This window comes from Martes martes (genome assembly GCF_963455335.1).
Source record: "Martes martes genome assembly, chromosome: 12".
NCBI lineage: Eukaryota > Metazoa > Chordata > Mammalia > Carnivora > Mustelidae > Martes > Martes martes.
This window is the reverse complement of record NC_137900.1, coordinates 95,418,307-95,434,945: the sequence shown is the minus strand read 5'-3', so window position 1 is coordinate 95,434,945 and position 16,639 is coordinate 95,418,307. Positions and strand designations below refer to the sequence as shown.

The following is a 16,639-nucleotide window of genomic DNA, read 5'->3' as shown; positions in this document are numbered from 1 at the left end:
GGACCCCGACACAGAGCATTTATTCCTTGCTGCGAGCAGGGGAGAGGCTTTGCCGGGGAGGAGCCGCGTCCACCTTCAGCAGGTCCCCGGCCGGGGTGACCAGTCTGATGGGGGAGACAGAGGCTCAGATGCAGGTGCAGCAGAGACGGGATAGAGCTGGAGGAGGCCAGCGGCACGAGAGCCCGCAGCTCCAGGGAGGGGAGGGGCGCTGGGGCCAAGGGCAGGAGGGGGCCCGCAGCTGCCCCGGAGAAGGCACTGGGGCGGGAGGCTGGCCAGGGATGGAGGGACATACCCTCCAGGGTGCCACCCTGCCCCCAGCCCCCAGGCTCGCTGCAGAGGTGCGGCGGGGCCCTCCCAGGCTCGTGCCTGTGAATGCTGTGTCCCTGTGTGTGCACACGTGCACGCACGCGTGTGTAAGCAGGGGCGTGTGCCCGCGTCAGCACTGCGTGTCTGCCGGTGTGCCTGTGCTTTACATGTGGTCACACACGTGGGAAGGGCCAGACGTGGGAAATGCTCCTGGAATGAGAAGAGGTGGCCCGGGATGTGGGACCACGGGTGGGGGCAGAGACCAAGGAGTTGTGAGAAACGCCCTCTGGGCTCAGGCTGAGTCCTCTGGGGTGGCAGGTACCCCGCAGGTAGACCCTGCACGCAGGCCACACTCCCCCACGGGCTCTCACAGGGCTCTCGAGGGCCATGGGCGGGCCCGCGCGGGTGCGGGCCCCTGCCAGGTGCAGACCCCTGCGGGCGCCCGAGGGCCCGTTACCTCTCAGGTCTGGGAAGACGATGTTGTCAGCCGACAGGCCCAGCGCTTGCACCAGGCAGACAAATTTGTCCAGCACCACGGTCTGGATCATCCACATCCTGCCTGGGGCCGGGGGAGAGCAGCATGGCCTTTAGCCACGGCCGTTGCCCTGGCAGTGCCGGACCCCCGCACTCCACCCGCCCTCGCCCTCCCTCCCTCCCCCCCCCCCAGCTGGACCTCAGCCGCTGGGCGGGGGCTCACATAGCAGGTTGACCCTGATGATGCTCTGGCCGCTGGACCGTCTTCTGAACAGCATCAGAGCGAACACGCTGTAGTCAGTGTCGTACACCTGGACCTCCTCGGGCTCTGCCGGGACACAGGGGAGGTAACGCTGCAGCATGAGGCCCTTTCTCTGCCCGGGCGCCCTCCCCAGGCCATCCCCCCTGCCTCCCGCGGTCACCCTCTCACCCTCCCTGCTGTCCACCGAGAATCCCCCAGGCTTTGCTGCTGGAATCAGCACATACGACCAGGAGACACAGCGGTGGCCCCTGCGGGAGCGGGGGAGAACACAAGAGGAAGGTTCTGGAACCCGGCCAGACCTCTGGTTTCCTTCTCTCCCTTGGGGGGACCCCAAGGCGGGTCCCCGCCAGATCTCAGCCGCTCACTTGGAGGAGACGTCTGTCGGAAGCCATGGGCGAGGCCCCACACGGGAAGCTTTGCTGCCCTCCCCAGGGAGGTGGTCCCTCCTGGAGGACGAGGTGTGGGCTCTCCCTGGCCCTCACACATCCCCTTGGAGCCTCTGCCCCGCCCACCCACTGGCCACTCCTTCTCAGCCTGGCTGGGACCCCTAATGCATGTGTATGTGTGATGGCGAGAGAAAGGTGTTTCTGTCTGCAGGGTCCCCTCCAGGAGTCCTCACTGCGCCAGGTGGGCATCGTGGCTGGCGCCCCTAGCCAGCAGCCCCAGACTTCGCTGAGCCAGGCCAGATGGGGAGAAGCTGGGCCGGCCGGGTAGGCCCCCCAGTTTGGGCCCCAGGAGGCCCTCCCGCTGTGCAGGGGCCTCTCCAGGTGGACACACCTGTTTTGAGAAGCAACCAAGTGCAGTCCGGCCTGCAGGTGGGGGAGAGGGGAGGTTGCCCCAAAGCCTTCTCGGTCCAACTGCATTTGCACTGGGTTCTCTGTCCCCCACTCCTCCCCTCTAATCAACCTCTGACAGGAGCTAGGCCAGTCAGGTGCCCCCAGGAATCTGAGATGCTCCAAACGGGGGTTCTGGGGTGGCTGAGCCCATGCAGCTGGCAGGCTGGGGCAGGGGCCAAGGGAGACCCTCAGAGGAGGCTCTCAGCTCTAGGACCTACCCTGGTCCGCGTGACAGACCCGCCTCGCTTACGGTCCCCGTTTCATGTTACTCATCCCCAAAGAGCCCTAACCAGAGAGGTTCCCAGGCCCTCTCTCCCCTGTAGCCAGGCAGGTGGGCAAGGAAGCCTGCCAGGCCTGCTGAAGACGTGGTGAGGGTCAAGAAGCCCTCATGGCACCGGTGTCCCCCAAAGTGGGGAGGCACCACCCTCACCTCATTCCCAGGGGCCATCCATCAAGACTTCCGCTTCTTCCCAACCAGGGGGGAGACACTTCTTTTGGGGAGACCAGCCAGAGCACCTGTCACCCTGGATGCAGCAACGGGTTCAGGAGGATCACGTGACTCCAGAAAACCTGGTCAGAGGCCATTGCCAGGCTGACCAGGATGCTCTCTCTTTTCTGGAATTGGGAGCCCTGAGAAGGACATCAGCCCAAACTAATGTTTTATCCCTGCGAGGTGAGAACTTTCCCAAACAGAGGTCTGGGCAGACAGAGCTGAAAAAGAGAAAGGGAGGGGCTGAAGGGGCCCTGGTCATACTGTTTGAACTCCTGGATCCAGCTCTACCTGTACTCCATAAGCCCTCAAGGCTCTTCCGAGTCTGGGATCCAGTAAACGCACCCCTCTTTTGTGTGTGCCCCAGAGCTGGCTTAGGTCACTGGCAGCCTGTGCTGAACCAGGGCACTGGGGCCCATGCTGGCCTCGAGCCATGAAGCCATTAGGTTCCAGGGGTACAGGCCAGGGATCCTCACTCACCGGGTCATGGCATATGACACTTCAAGGCGGCTGTCCTTGTTTTGCTGGAACACTGCAGTGAATGGGTTCAGCAGGAACCTGTCCGTCTTTCTGTGGGTGCTGCCTGCTAGGCCGACCACAAACCATTCCCCCTGGAACTGTGGGAACCTGAGGTAGGCAGAGCCCAGGACAGCCCAGGGGCCCTCACCAGGCGGCAGCTCCCCATACGAGTGCCAATGACGCCGGCAGGGCTGGGGTGAACTCGCCCAGCGCCTGGCATTTGCGGCCTTCGTTGATGGAGATGTTCCCACCGCACGGGGACTGGCCGGGGTTACAGGAGGGAACAGCTGGTCCAGAAAGGCCTGTCCAGCCATCCAGGGACCTTTTCTGTTGGACGTCAGGAATCTCCGTGGGGAGATCTGAGACCAGGCTGGGCTCCCCGGACGGTGCCTTCCCCGGCCCCCACGGCCCCCCTTGCTCCCTGCACTTGGACCCCGGCTGACTTTCTCCCCCTCCCTTCAAGCCCCCAGACCTGGTCTTCCTGGAAGTTCCGTAACACGGAGGGAACGCCCGGCTGCGTGTTTGAGGTCTGGCCTTTCAGGCCTTTCAGCAGGGCGAGCACTGCCCACAGGGCACAGCAAGGCCCCATCCCAGGAGGGACGGGGGGAAGCAAGTGGCCCTGTGGCTGCCGACTCAGACCCTCCCCTCTTTATGGGCCCATCCACAGGTGCCCCTCCCCAGAAGTGGCAGAAGAGGTGGCCGCAGAGGGCTTGGCAGCACACTGGGCAGGGGCGGGGCCCTCTTGAGATCCTGCCCCCCAAAGACGGGGGGCATCTGGGTCCCAGCCCAGAAGGGAGACGGGCAGAAAATGGAGGGGCTGGGGGTGCTTGCTGGGTCCACTAGCTCCCAGGGACGTCTCTGCACCTTGCTTTCTGAATCCGGAGACCCCCAGCTCCAACCCTCTTTGGAACCCCTTCCCAGGGCCCCGCACCTGCGGTGCCTCCCTGTCCGGGCCCTACCTCAGGAGCCTTCCTGCCACCAGGTGGAGAGCGGAACGTTCCATCCCACACAGGGAGCTTGACCTCTCCTCAGTCCTGAAGGTCAGGGGCACAGCATTCTTGTGGAACACTGAGTGCCGAGCCCAGGCCTGCCACCCCCGCACTGCTCCCCCACGCCCCGAACCCAAGCGTGGGGCAACAACAGACCAAGGGGCCCTACTGCCCCGAGGAGCAGGGGTCACGGCCGGTCAGAGTGACCCAGACAACGGGGTGGTGGGCAGGCAGCCAGAGCCCCCAGATCAGGATGACTGAGGGATGACTGCAGGGCCCCCTGTGCCAGAGTGAGGGCAGGGGGCAGGCAGCCCAGTCTAGTGGGGGTGGGGCTCCCACACACTTGGCCTGGGGGCAGGAGGGCCTGGGCTCTCAGCACGTAGCCCGCTCGGCCACCCCCAGAGAAAGGGCCTGAAGAAAACAACCACAGGTAGTCAAATGTGTAGGTGCTGGGCTCTAGGAGACTGGAAGAATGTGTACCTGACCTGTGAGCCCCCCGTCCCAGGCCACCTCCTGCCCCACCCGGGTCCTCATGTCCCAGGCCACCTCCTGCCCCCACCCGGGTCCCCCTGTCCTGGGCCACCTCTGCCCCCACCCAGGTCTCCCCGTCTTGGGCCATCTCCTACCAAACAGGTTACCCCTGTCCTAGGCTACCTCCTTCCCCACCTGGGTCCTCATGTCTTGGGCCATCTCCCACCCCCACCCAGTTTCCCCTACTCTGGGTCACCTCCTGCCCCAACCTGGGCCATCTTGCCCCCCCCAACACACACACTGCGCTGCCCGTTGTCTCCCTCCCCTCCCCCCCATGTCTCCAAATCCTGGGCCACCTCCTTCCCTCCCCCACTCTTGGCTTCCAGCAGTCTGTCCTGAGGAGGGGACCCAGCCAGGACACTGAGAAAGCACTGGTCCCCCAAGGACAAGGAGCTTCCGGGCCTGGCTCTGTCCCAGCCCTCACACTGCGTGGAAGGGCGTGGACCGCCTGGTCCTTCCTCCTCCGGGAGCGTTTCCCATTGCCAGGGAGACCATCAAGGCCTCTCCGGGTCAGCCGCAGGCCCCAGGACAGGGGACGCGCAGGGGTCGGGAGGGCCGGGGCCACCAGCATCCCCCCGAGACCCGAGCCCGCAGGGCAGCCCCCCGTTCCTCGAGCTCGCGGCTCAGAACGGCTCTGCTGCTCCGGGCGACTCCGGCCCGGATTTCCCCGGAACCTCCCACAGGAGGCCTCTCGGCCCAGCAGAAGCTGGGGTGGCGGCTCCGACCCCGGACGCTTTGAACGCGGCGCCCCACCTCCCACCCCGCGGGCCCCGACCTGCGGCCGGCGACCCCGCTCAACACGAGCCGGCCGGGCCCCTCTGCGCCTGCGCCCTGGGAACCCTGGGGGCGGGACACCCATCCCCCGCCCTCCCGGCCGCAGCGGAGGTCGGGCGGGTCCCCCGCGCCGGAGAGGAACCCGGGGCCTCGCTCCCGGGAGGGCCCCCGCCGCCCCCGCCGCCCCCGCCGCCCCCGCCTCCCCCGCCGCCCCCGCCGCCCCCGCCTCCCCCGCCTCCGGGGCTAGCGGGGGACACGGCTCCGGGCGCCTCCCGCGGCGCTGAGTGACTCTGGCGCCCCCTACCGTCCGCCGGGCGCGTTGCAGGCTGGCGGTGGACTTGCCGAACCGCGCTCCGCCCACAGTCAATGCCATTGGTCGAGGGCGGGCACGTGACGCTGGCGGCGCGCAGCGCCGTGTGCAAAGGCTACCGGCGGCCGGGAGTGGCGGGGCTGCCGGTTTCCCGCGTCGTCGCCGAAGGGCGGCCGGGTCCGCGGGTACAGCCAGGCGGGGGGGCTGCGGCGAGGGCCGGGACGCCCCCCCCAGCCCACCCTCCCGGGAGCCGGGCCTGGCCTCCCCGCAGCCCTTTCCCCACCGGCTGCCTGGCGTCCCCTCGCTCCGGCCTCTGCGGGCCCCTCCCGCGCGCTCGCCGCGCCCGGGGCCGCCCCTTCCGCACCCCGGCAGCCGGAGCCCCGCCGCCCCCCGCACGGCTGCTCCCCAGTTCGCTCGCCCCAAGCTCGGGCGCGGTGCTCTGGGCGGGCCGGCCCCGCCCTCCCGAGCGCCCGGGGGCCGAGGCCGAGGGGGTGGACGGGAACCGGCCCGCACCGGGGAGGGGAGGGGCGCTGGGCTCAGGGCATCCCGGAGGGTCCGCCGCGGCCGCTGAGGCCCTCAGCTGGGGGCGGGCGCAGTGCTGGCCAGGAGCAGGACCTGCGGAACGAGCCCGTGCGACGGTCCTGCCGTGAGCCGGAGGGAGGTGGTGGGTCCCCTGGGCGGCGGGCTCTGTCCAGCCCCGGCCCCCACAGGCGGGGGTCCTGGCCCACCTGTCCACTGGGGCTGCTGTGTGCGCAGAGCGCGGGCACCCAGCGAGAAGGGCCGGCAGTTCGGGGACAGCCCACGACGCGCCTGCCTGTGGGACCTGGGCGCGGGGCTCTGGGACGCAGCGCCCTCGCGTCCTGCTGAGGCCGGCGGGCTCCCAGCACAGTGCTCTAGCGGCAGGGGCCGCCTTTCCTGGAGGCCCCCAACCACCGCTGCCAACTGAAGGCAAGTTTGTATCCCTTTTTAGAAGGTATTTTTCTTGGGGCGCCTCCGTGGCTCATTGGCTCGATGGGGGCCGAGGTCATGACCTCGGGGCTGTGGGAGTGAGCCCGCGTCGGGATCCCTGCTCCGTGGGGAGCCCCCTTAAGATTCTGTCTCTGCCCCTCCGTCCCCCCACCCATGCTCCACCTCAAGCGCCCTCCTTCTCTCCAGAAAATAAGAAAGTACTTTTCTTCCTTCTAAGATACTAAAAATCACCTGTTACAATTAAAAGGCAAAACACAAATCATAACATTTTTACATAAAAACAGTTAACTTAGAACTACAATTATTTCACCTAGTTTGTGACAATTAGAGTTCATTGAACATTTTTGTGGAAATAAAATGCAGGGCGACAGTAACCACCACCGCCCCCCCCAAGACCCAGAAGGACAGGCCTGGGGAGCCAGAGGGACACTGGGCTGCTGTAGGGCCTCAGCCCTGTGGTCACTTGGGAGGGTCTCTGGTGCTGCCGTTTGGCCCTGCAGCCCTTCCTGAAGCTTCCTTCCCCAGAATCCCTGAGTGGGGGGTATGTCAGAGCCCTCCCACACCCCAGAGCAGAGGCCCTCATTTTCTGTTTGGGGGCTGTAAGGCCAGGCATGCAGGGGCCTCTCTGGGACACTGCCAGCTCTGAGCCACGGCCCCACCCAGTACAGGTGCACGGTGACTCCAGCGGGGGTGATCAGTGGCTCTCTGGGACGTAGGGCCCACAGGGAGGCTACGGTTTCCCTCAAAGCCCTGGGGGCCATGGCCCGCTGCCTTCCTGTCTTCTCCTTAGCTCTATAGATCTGCCTTTCTGGGAGGCCTATTGCAAGGGACAGAGGGTGGGCACTGTGCAGTCTGCGGGGTCGGGCATGGTCCATGGCCACCCACTGGAGACAGGGAACCCGTACAAGGCTGCTGCTGGGTCTCCCCCGCGGACACCCGCCCGTCCTCCTGGTCCCAGTGGGCCACATGGGAATGCAGAGCTGGGACAGAGAGTGGTTCCCCTGGGATGGCCTGCTGCTCTCCCCTACTCCCTCGCAGCCCGGGGAGGAAATGGGGGCCAGTGGGAGGGTCCCGCTCCCCGGCGCCCCCTCAGCCTCATCCACAGTCAGTGGTGAGCTCTGGACCTCGAGCTTCCAGGAGCAGGGAGCCGTCCCACCTGTGGCCCAGTGTTGAGAAACAATCGTCAGATCGGTGGCCGGGGCCCCGAGACAGCGGGGCTTGGGGCCAGTTCCAGGCCCAGCTTTGGCCAAGCTAATGCCCATTTCCCTGGATGGACCTTCCAGCTCCAGTCTGGGCCCAGCCTGGGGCTGCCCTTTGCCCTCAGACCCTCCCCACATTCTCCTGAAGGGAGGCCAACGCCCCACCCCCGTTCTGGTTCCCAAGAGGACATGGGGGAGGCTGAGGGAGAGGCAAGCACACGTCTCCAGGACGGACATGTCTGTCCAGAAGCACCTGGGTGAGCGCTGACTCACGGCCCTGTGGGCCTGCATCTCACCCAGCAATGCTTGGGGAGGCCGAGGAGGGGAGTGAAGGGAGAAAGCTGCCCCCCACGGAGGAGGCGCCCTCGGAGCCCAGGCACACCTTCCCGGAGCAGGGCGCCTGCAGGCCCCTCAGGGCACCAGGTGGCCATCTGTGGGGCAGGGTATCTGCTCCCAAGCCAGCAGAGCTGTCGAAACTGGCCAGTGCCCTCCAGCCAATGCAGATGGTTTCACGAGATGGGGGGTGGGGGTGCTGGGAGGATCTGGGGCGTGTTCTCACTAGGAGGGGCTCCTGGCACCGGGCGAGGGCCACAACCCCCTCCTCTAGTCCCCAGGCAGCCACCCGGCGGGACCCCCCTGGGCAGACCTTGACCCTGGGGGAGGGCTGCATGTGGGTGACTCGAAATTGTTTAGGTGCCCTTTGCACTCTTGGAGTAGCTTCTGTTTCCTCTAGGGTCCGTTCTCCCCGGTCCTGACTCTTCTCTCCCAGGGATTTCCCCGTGTCAGCGACCCCTGGCAGGTTGGCCAGGACCTGGGGTGTGGAAAGCACGTGCAGTCTACCCTGGGGGGTAGTGGGGAGCCCCTGGAGGCAGACCTGGCCCAGTACTCCACATCCCCCCAACAGTCTGGCATCACTTGGAGGGGCCTCTCCAGGCAGCCATTGCCCAGGGTGGGGTGGACATTGTTACCCCATTTTCAGCCCGTCCCTCCCTCTGCCTCCATCCCCCATGGGTCTTGGAGTTCCCAAATTCCAGAAGGGTCTCTACAGAGCAAAGCACGCCTTGCCTCCTGGTTCCTCACAGCGGGTAACCTTGGTCAGATCCTGGCTGTGGACACCCCCACCTTGTGCCCCAAGCTCCTGCGCTCACCCCAAACCTAGCTCCTGAATTAGACTGGCCTGCTTCCTCCAGACCCCCCACACCCTCCTTATGCTTCCTGCCTGTGTAATCTCGTGATCTGCCCCAAGGGGCACGACGCCAGGACTGCACTTGGCCCCAGGTGGTCGGTCCTGCTCCCAGCCCCACCCCGGCCCTTGGGGTGGCCACAGGGACAGCCCCGCCTCCTGTTTCTAAGACCGTTGCCAGCTCCCCGCAGATCCAGGTACCACATCCAGGAATGGGGAGGGGTTCTGCCTGTCCCTCCCCAGTGGCCTGTCCTGCCACAGGCCAGAGGGCCACTGGGACTCTGGACCCATGCCTCCCAGGAAGGAGCTCAGGGTCAGCGGGAGACGAGGAGAACCTGTGGGGAGGGCTCCTGATCCCTCTAGAAAAGGCCCCCCACCATCTGGGTGGGGGACAGGCTCCGGTCCTGGGCCTACCCCGGGCAGCCCAGCAAGGCTAGCAGGGCACGTGTGCCCACAGCCTGGGAGCAGGGAAGGGCAGCTGGGACGACAGTGCAGTGGCCCAATTAAGAGGCGGAGACCGGGGCACTGGGACAGCAGGGACCACCCTGCTCCCTGGGGAGGGTTTTTGACCAGGGGAGCCAGCCACGTGCCCCTTCCCAGCCCACCCAGGGGAGCAGCCCCACGTGCCTGTGAGATGATGGGCAGACAGAGGCCCCAGTGCGGGTCCAACAGGGAAAGGAAGAAATCAGGGGCCAAGACAGACAGCGTTTAATGAGGCCACGTTCCTGAGCTCTGTGGGTGATGGGCAGCTTCAGGGCACACAGGGGAGAGTGTCCCCGCCATGGGGTGGCCCTGACCCTGTGGGGCGCCGGGGCTCAGTGAGGGGGTACAGGTGCCGCCACTGTCAGGGTCTTCGCTCCTTCTAAGGTCAGGGCCGCTGCCTGGACTCACTTTCTTGTTTCTGGGGCACAGAGACAAGACTCAGCCAATGAAGGAGCGAGGGGTGCCCCCCGTCACTGCATCACCCGGCCAGCACTGCCCACTCACCATCTAGGACATGGAACTGGTCTGCGGCCTCGCAGAAACCTGAAGGCCCAAGCAGGGGTCAGTGGTGGCTGCGGCAGGGCACACGGCGGGAGGGCAAGGCCGGCCGCTGGGGGAGGCTTACCGTACTTGGGGAAGAACAAGATGTGCTCCTCGGTCAGGTTGGCCCTCTGGACGTGCTGCTCAAACGCACTCAGCGCCGAGTCACTTGGAGGGAGTGAGCGGGCTGTGGGGCACACAGGGCTCCTGGGCACGCGGTGAGGGGCACGCCGGGCACAGGGGTTGTGTGCTCGGGACGCACCCATCCCCCTCCCCGTCCCCTCTGTCCCCACACCTGGGCCTATCCACTAGGGCCCCTCCCTGACCCCTGCTCAGCTGAGGAGGTCAGAATGCAGGGAGGGGAGGACAAGGAGGGTCTGTGTGTCCCTCTGGCCTCGCGCCGCGCAGATGGCCGAGTGTGTGCGGAGCGTGGGCTCCCGCAAGGACGCACTGTACAGTTTCACCGACAGCCTCCGCTTCCGCTCCAGGTACAGGATGGCAAAGCCCTCGTAGTCCGTCTCTCCGACGACCACGTCCACTGCATGGGCACCTGGCGCCGGGCGGAGTCAGCCGAGTCAGCTCCTCCCCCCCGGCCCTGCACCCCGTCCCCGATGCCCCGGCCTCACCTGGAAGCAGGAAGCGGCCCGGGACGCCCGTGTCTCGGTAGAGCTGCCGCACCTGCCAGCAGATCCCGTCCCTGGGGGCGGGGGGAGCACGGCAGGCTTAGGACCCCAACCCACAGGACTCTGGTCCAGGTCACAGCAAGGGTGGGGGCAGGGGTCCTTGCGGGGGACTCACAGCTTTTGGAAGGTGCTGACGGCCATGGCTGCACGCTGGGGAGCCGCACGCAGGAGGGTGGCCTCAACCCGGTGGCTTTGCTCCTGCAGAAAGCGGCACGAGGAGGCCACAGCCACAAGGAGCCACGTCCCTGCAAACTAGGGGCGGGCCATGTGAGGGCACGCGGGGATGAGGGGCTGCCTGGCCCTGGCCCCTGGAACGCTGGGCGAGATCCTGCCCACCCACCTGTCCCCCTCTACCTGCTGAGCATCAAAGTTGGCCTTTGGCTGGATGGTGCTGATGGGGGACGGGGGCTGAGGAGGTCTCCGAGCCCTCTGGCTCAGGGAGTCCCCAGCCAGGAGCAAAGTCAAGAGGAGTGCAGTCCTGGGGGTCAGCATGACGGTGGTGGCAGTAACGGTGCGGGGACTGGGGGAAGCCTAGGCCAGGACGGCCGAGTCCTGGGTCAGAGTCCACTGTCCAGTTCCGCCCAGAAGCCTGGCACAGGAAGTCGGCGACGTCCACCGCCAACCCAGTAAGTCCCCGTTGGTCCTCCTGCCTTACCGAGCACCCTGCCCCCCTCGAAAGTCCACCCCCGGCCTTCTCGACTCTGCACTCCCCAGCAGGGCCCTGGCGCCGCATCCTGTTTACAAAGTCCGAGTTGACCTCTGGTTCCTTGTCCATGACCCCCTAACCCAAGGGCCCGAGCAGCGGGGAGCGGCGGGGCGGGGTCTCGAACCCTCAAAGTGAGTCAGTCTTGCCCTCAGCCCAGCCCACGGGCCCCACACGCCCCGCAAGGGCGCCGCCCCTCCCGGCCGCCAGGGGCGCTGCTGGGCGCGAGCTCGAGTGCGCGCAGGCGCAGCAACAGCGAGGCGGGCTGCCGGGTGCTCGGCGCTCTGCGGCCATCGATGCCTCAGGGCTCGAGGCGTCAGCCTGGCGGGCTTCATCATAGAGACGCGGCGGCAGGAGCGGCGGGGCGGAAGCGGGTCGGCCGGCCGAGGCCGGGCGCCGGGGCAGGGGCAGCACAGCCGGGCGGAGGCGGCCGCGGTGAGTGCGCCCGGCCCCGGGGAAAGTCGTCGTCCGGCCCCGGACCCCCGGTTTCCCGGCCCCGAGGAGCGTCGCGAACCGGCCGCGTCCGGTCCCCGGCTCCCCGCCCCCCACGCCCAGCCCCAGCCTCCGGCCCCTCGGCCTCGGCCGCGCCCTCTGCCGATGAATGAGTGGCCGAGGCCGCCGGGCCTGGGGCCGAGCCGAGGCCCCGCCCCCCGCAGCCCCTCGGAGGGGAGGGGGGAGGGGACGTTGGGCCGCCCCCGCCCCGCCCCCACCTCGCCCGGCAGCGGCAGCGGCTGCGCGGGCCGGCTGACCGCCGGGCAGGGCTCCCCGCGGCCACAGGGCAGAGGCCAAGGGCCGGCTGGTGCCCCGGGCGGCGTCTGGGGCCGGCGGGCTGGCGCTTGCCCCGCGGGCCCCAGGCTTCTGCTCGGAAGGACCTCGGTCCCACGCTGACAGCTCTGAAGCCTTGGGGCTGCCAGGTCAGAGTGGCAGGAGTGCGTGGGGGGCCACCGGGTCTTCGTTCCTCGGGCTCGGAGCAATCGCCAGCCCAGGCACCCACATGTGTCTCGGGGCCCCCGCGCGGGAGGAGGTCGGAGGGCCCCACCCCGCCACCGGCCCCTTCTGGGCTGAGAGCAGATGCGGGGTCCAGCTCAGGCTGGCCCAGGCCGGGAGGGGCTGAGCCGGGTCTGCTGCCTGCCCGGAGCTGCCTGTTCCAGGGAACCACTGGGACGTGCGGGGACGCCCGTCAGGAGTACGGGGTCCAGGCGTGTGGCTGTCCAGGGCGCTTGGAGAAGCCGCTGGGCCGTTAGGCAGGTGGGCAGGGCCGGTTGGACCTCTACACAGGCTCAGTCCGATGGAAGTCCCAGCAGGGCACTGGCCGCAGCTCAGCCACAGGGCCTCTCCCTTGGGGCCAGTATCCTCCGCCGGTGTAACCAGCAACTAAGGGACCACGTGTGGGTTTCAGGGCTGCCTGGGCAGAATGTCACAATGGACGAGGGGGGCGCGCCCCTGCTCCCCGACAGCCTCATCTACCAGATCTTCCTGAGTTTGGGCCCGGCGGACGTACTGGCCGCCGGTCTGGTGTGCCGCCAGTGGCAGGCCGTGTCCCGGGACGAGTTCCTGTGGAGGGAGCAGTTCTACCGCTACTACCAGGTGGCCCGAGACGTGCCCCGGCACCCAGGTCAGGGCCTGCACGTGGCCCCACAGGCCACCAGGCTGGCTGGGAGGGTGGGAGGCAGGGCCATTCACATGCTGCCAGCTGAAGCCACAGCACTGGTCCCCCACTGCCCAGATCTCCATAGCGGTCACCAGGGCACCGCGCGGCCCTCCCACGGATGGGGAGCAGCCGGGCCACACCTCAGTACAGGCCTGGCTGGGAGGCAGGGGCTTGGGGGTGCCGGGGGCACCCCTGCAGCTGAGGTGATGTCCCCTACACCGTCAGGGTGCTGGCCTCTGTGGGAAAGGAGGCTCAGGGCCCCAGCGGTGACCACCCCCCACCCCCAGCGGCCACGTCCTGGTATGAAGAGTTTCGGCGGCTCTATGACACGGTGCCCTGCGTGGAGGTCCAGACGCTCAGGGAGCACGCGGACCAGGTTCTCCACCTGAGCTTCTCCCACTCGGGCTACCAGTTCGCCTCGTGCTCCAAGGACTGCACCGTCAAGGTGAGCCCGGCCCCCGGCAGCTGGGGCCCGCCGGGGCGGCCCATATGCCCGTGGAGGGAAGCAACTTGTGCTCCAGGGCCAGGAGCCATCCGCATGGACCCACACCCCTCGGGTCAGCGGGCAGCCGGGGGCAAGGAGCCCCATCCTGGTGATGGTTCCTGGGCCTGAGCTCAGCTGGGAGAGGAGCTCGCAGCCGGGGCCCTGGGGTCCCGTGTAGGGCGGGCTCAAGAGGCCCCCGGATGACTCCGCCCCCGTGCAGATCTGGAACAACGACCTGACCATCTCGCTGCTGCACAGCGCGGACATGCGGCCCTATAACTGGAGCTACACCCAGTTCTCCCAGTTCAACCAGGACGACTCGCTGCTGCTGGCGTCCGGGGTGTTCCTGGGGCCCCACAACTCTTCGTCGGGAGAGATCGCAGTCATCAGCCTAGGTGAGGGCAGGCGGTCAGGGCCACCCCCACCCCTCCTCTTACAGAGCCCTGCGCGCTCCCCACCCCGCCCAGCCCCTTCCCACAGTCCTGCCCCCGCCCCCCCCCAGACAACTTCGCTCTGCTGTCGCGAGTGCGCAACAAGCCCTACGACGTGTTTGGCTGCTGGCTCACGGAGACCAGCCTGATCTCGGGGAACCTGCACCGCATCGGGGACATTACCTCCTGCTCAGTGCTCTGGCTCAACAACGCCTTCCAGGTGCGGGCAGGTGCCCCCTGCAGCGGCCCCCTGCGGCGGCCCCCTGCCTGGCCTGGTGCCCACCTGCTGTCTCCCACCCCCAGGACGTGGAGTCAGAGAACGTCAATGTGGTGAAGCGCCTCTTCAAGATCCAGAACCTCAACGCCAGCACCATCCGCACGGTGATGGTGGCCGACTGCAGCCGCTTTGACAGCCCTGACCTCCTGCTGGACACCAGCGCGCCCCCCGGCCGTGTCTTTGATCTCGGCAGCGACAGTGAGGACGAGGCGGGAGGCCCGGGGCCAGGGCCGGCTCCCGCCCGCACCAAGGAGGGTTTGCGGCGCTTCTTAGACGGGTTCCTGGACGGGCGGGCGCAGCCCCAGCTGTCGGAGCACGCGCTGGAGACCAAGGTGGCCGAGCTGCTGGCCCAGGGCCGCACCAAGCCCCCAGAGCACAGCATGGCCGACGCCCACAAGCTGCTTATCTTCACCACGGGCTGCCTCACCTACTCACCACACCAGATCGGTAGGGGAGCGGGCCCTCCTGCCTCCCTGGAGCCTGGGGGCTGAGGATTCCCCGCTGCTGGGCTGGCCTCCCCTGGCCAAGGGCAGGGCTGGAGTCTGTGGGCAGAGTCAGCCTCCTCCGTTTGTCCTGGGAGCCCCGCCCTGGTCCAGCTGCCTGGAGTGCGTGTTCCGTGGGGGCCCCTCGTTCAGCGGCTGCTGCTCTTCTCCCGCCCTCCCGCAGGCATCAAGCAGATCCTGCCACACCAGATGACTACAGCCGGGCCTGTGCTGGGCGAGGGCCGGGGCTCAGATGCCTTCTTTGACGCTCTGGACCACGTCATCGACGTGCACGGACACATCATCGGCATGGGCTTGTCCCCAGACAACAGGTGGGCCCCCGAGAGTGTCCTGGGTGGGGGCCTCTGCAGGCCGCTGATACCAAGCAGGGTGCTCCTCGCCCAGGTACCTGTATGTAAACAGCCGGGCCTGGCCCAGTGGCTCCGTGGTGGCCGACCCCATGCAGCCACCGCCCATCGCAGAGGAGATTGACCTGCTGGTGTTTGACCTCAAGACCATGCGGGAGGTGAAGCGGGCTCTGCGGGCGCACCGCGCCTACACGCCCAACGACGAGTGCTTCTTCATCTTCCTGGACGTCAGCAGGGACTTCGTGGCCAGGTAGGCGCATGGGGCTGGGCCGGGCTGGGGCCGGGAGCAGTGGCAGGGTCTCACCAAGGCTCCCCCACAGTGGGGCAGAGGACCGGCACGGCTACATCTGGGACCGGCATTACAACATCTGCTTGGCTAAGCTGCGGCACCAGGACGTGGTCAACTCAGTGGTGTTCAGCCCCCGAGAGCAGGAGCTCCTGCTGACGGCCAGCGACGACGCTACCATCAAAGCCTGGCGCTCTCCCCGCACGGTGCGCATCCACCAGGCCCCGCGTCCGCGTCCCTACCGTTTTTTCTCCTGGTTTGGCAGCCAGAGGCGCTGAGAGGGGCACTGGCCATCAGGAGTGTCCTGGGGCTGCTGGGACCCACTGAAAATGCTACAGAGGCGTGCAGCCTTTTCCCGAGGGCCCTGACCGTGTGGCGGGCAGAGACACTCGGGACAGTCAAGCCTTAGATGGGGGTTCAGCAAGACCGCAGGGAGGGGACGGCCTGCTCCCACCCCACGCTCACGCCACACACCGCCTCCCACGGCTGTGACCTTCAGCGCGGGGGCCGCCCCCCCCCCCGGCTGGCTTGGGATGCACTGGACACTGGGCCCTGCACTCCCCCCACCCTCTTCCCCCAGGGCCTGTGCCCTGCGACCGTCAGCAGCACATGTACCCTTCAGTCGGGCCTCCTCTGGGAACTCCTTTGCTCACCAGCAGGGCCGGCGGCGCAGGTCAGTGTGCCGTGGGCCCAGGCAAACTGCATGTCACCGGTCACCCGTGTGGGCCTGAATAAACAGTTGGCAATAGCACCCAGCCGTCCAGTCTCTGTGTGGGGGAGGGGGCCGGCTGACAGACAGCAGAACGCTCGGGGCTGCGTCCCCAGCCGCTGTCCCTGGAACCTCTGAGCAGACGAGGTCACTGGCGTGCAGAAAGTGCCAGAACGCGTCCGGCATGGCATGCGCTCGCCGCCAGCGTGGAGATGTAAAGGGGCGCCCCGTGGAGGACGGGACCGCACACGGCAGTGTGGGGCTGGGGATGCGGGCGGAGGTGGGTGTGGAGGCAGGAAGCAGCCCCAGCCACACCCCCAGAGCTTCTGCCACGTCTGTCCTTGGGGGCTCACCTGCCCCCCTCATTGTGCTGGGTGCCAGGTGCTGGGTTGGGGTGTGGATGGGGCGGCAGCCTGACTTCCGTGCCTGGCTACACGGGGAGCTCCTCGTGTCCAACTGTCTGACTATGCGCACACAGTGACCGTCCCCACAGTTGGGGGACAGACGTGGCAGACACGGATGGGGGAACGGGAGGCCAGAGGCAGGGCCGAGCAGAGGCTGCTGGGGTTGGACCTGCACTGGCTACAGGGGGACGGCTGGGCAGGGGCCACGAGGGCCTCGGCGGGGAAGCCCCAGGGCCCAGAGGAGCTGCTTCTGGCCCAGGGTCCACCAGCATGGGCAGCGCACCCAGAGGAGGCCG

General features: G+C 67.5%; 3 protein-coding genes across 16 annotated transcripts; 1 reads left to right on the top strand and 2 right to left on the bottom strand.

Moving 5' to 3' along the window:
• LCN12 (lipocalin 12) lies at window positions 1-5,623 on the bottom strand. Of its 5 annotated transcripts, XM_080819242.1 has the most exons (7): window positions 5,486-5,623; window positions 3,847-3,921; window positions 2,849-2,985; window positions 1,211-1,290; window positions 1,004-1,108; window positions 764-865; window positions 1-516 (listed from the first exon to the last, which is right to left on the bottom strand). In XM_080819242.1, exons 3-7 carry the CDS (start codon window positions 2,854-2,856, stop codon window positions 470-472), a joined length of 342 nt encoding a protein of 113 aa, XP_080675368.1. In that variant the 5' UTR covers window positions 2,857-2,985; window positions 3,847-3,921; window positions 5,486-5,623; the 3' UTR covers window positions 1-469. The 5 variants fall into 5 exon arrangements, 4 of the variants coding, with proteins under 4 accessions (XP_080675368.1, XP_080675367.1, XP_080675369.1 ...); XM_080819241.1 differs by lacking the exon at window positions 5,486-5,623 and having other exon boundaries at window positions 3,847-4,130; XM_080819243.1 differs by lacking the exons at window positions 3,847-3,921; window positions 5,486-5,623 and adding an exon at window positions 2,309-2,402 and having other exon boundaries at window positions 2,849-2,956.
• A 3,911-nt stretch (window positions 5,624-9,534) lies between these two features.
• On the bottom strand, window positions 9,535-11,459 carry C8G (complement C8 gamma chain). Its single transcript, XM_080819239.1, has 7 exons — window positions 10,903-11,459; window positions 10,664-10,800; window positions 10,492-10,562; window positions 10,317-10,415; window positions 9,951-10,052; window positions 9,830-9,868; window positions 9,535-9,743 (listed from the first exon to the last, which is right to left on the bottom strand). Exons 1-7 carry the CDS (start codon window positions 11,038-11,040, stop codon window positions 9,730-9,732), a joined length of 600 nt encoding a protein of 199 aa, XP_080675365.1. The 5' UTR covers window positions 11,041-11,459; the 3' UTR covers window positions 9,535-9,729.
• On the top strand, window positions 11,082-15,981 carry FBXW5 (F-box and WD repeat domain containing 5). Of its 10 annotated transcripts, XM_080819229.1 has the most exons (10): window positions 12,037-12,059; window positions 12,106-12,165; window positions 12,651-12,866; window positions 13,190-13,347; window positions 13,607-13,781; window positions 13,889-14,037; window positions 14,121-14,541; window positions 14,761-14,908; window positions 14,982-15,194; window positions 15,265-15,981. In XM_080819229.1, exons 3-10 carry the CDS (start codon window positions 12,674-12,676, stop codon window positions 15,506-15,508), a joined length of 1,701 nt encoding a protein of 566 aa, XP_080675355.1. In that variant the 5' UTR covers window positions 12,037-12,059; window positions 12,106-12,165; window positions 12,651-12,673; the 3' UTR covers window positions 15,509-15,981. The 10 variants fall into 10 exon arrangements, with proteins under 10 accessions (XP_080675362.1, XP_080675360.1, XP_080675357.1 ...); XM_080819236.1 differs by lacking the exons at window positions 12,037-12,059; window positions 12,106-12,165 and adding an exon at window positions 11,082-11,174 and having other exon boundaries at window positions 13,128-13,347; XM_080819234.1 differs by lacking the exons at window positions 12,037-12,059; window positions 12,106-12,165 and adding an exon at window positions 11,145-11,174.
• The last annotated feature ends 658 nt before the right edge of the window (window positions 15,982-16,639 follow it).

Bases quoted from the DNA above. Each gene is read 5' to 3' on its own strand.
- FBXW5 (XM_080819231.1), top strand. From the start codon at position 11,548: ATGCCTCAGGGCTCGAGGCGTCAGCCTGGCGGGCTTCATCATAGAGAC. The intron at 11,687-12,650 runs GTGAGTGCGCCC...TGTGGGTTTCAG, and splicing joins GCCGGGCGGAGGCGGCCGCG to GGCTGCCTGGGCAGAATGTC. The intron at 14,542-14,760 runs GTAGGGGAGCGG...GCCCTCCCGCAG, and splicing joins CTACTCACCACACCAGATCG to GCATCAAGCAGATCCTGCCA.
- LCN12 (XM_080819240.1), bottom strand. The intron at 1,109-1,210 runs GTGAGAGGGTGA...GTGTCCCGGCAG, and splicing joins CTCGGTGGACAGCAGGGAGG to AGCCCGAGGAGGTCCAGGTG. The intron at 866-1,003 runs GTGAGCCCCCGC...CCCCGGCCCCAG, and splicing joins CATCAGGGTCAACCTGCTAT to GCAGGATGTGGATGATCCAG.
- C8G (XM_080819239.1), bottom strand. From the start codon at position 11,040: ATGCTGACCCCCAGGACTGCACTCCTCTTGACTTTGCTCCTGGCTGGG. The intron at 10,416-10,491 runs GTGAGGCCGGGG...GCCCGGCGCCAG, and splicing joins GGGCCGCTTCCTGCTTCCAG to GTGCCCATGCAGTGGACGTG. The intron at 9,869-9,950 runs GTAAGCCTCCCC...TTGGGCCTTCAG, and splicing joins CTTGTTCTTCCCCAAGTACG to GTTTCTGCGAGGCCGCAGAC.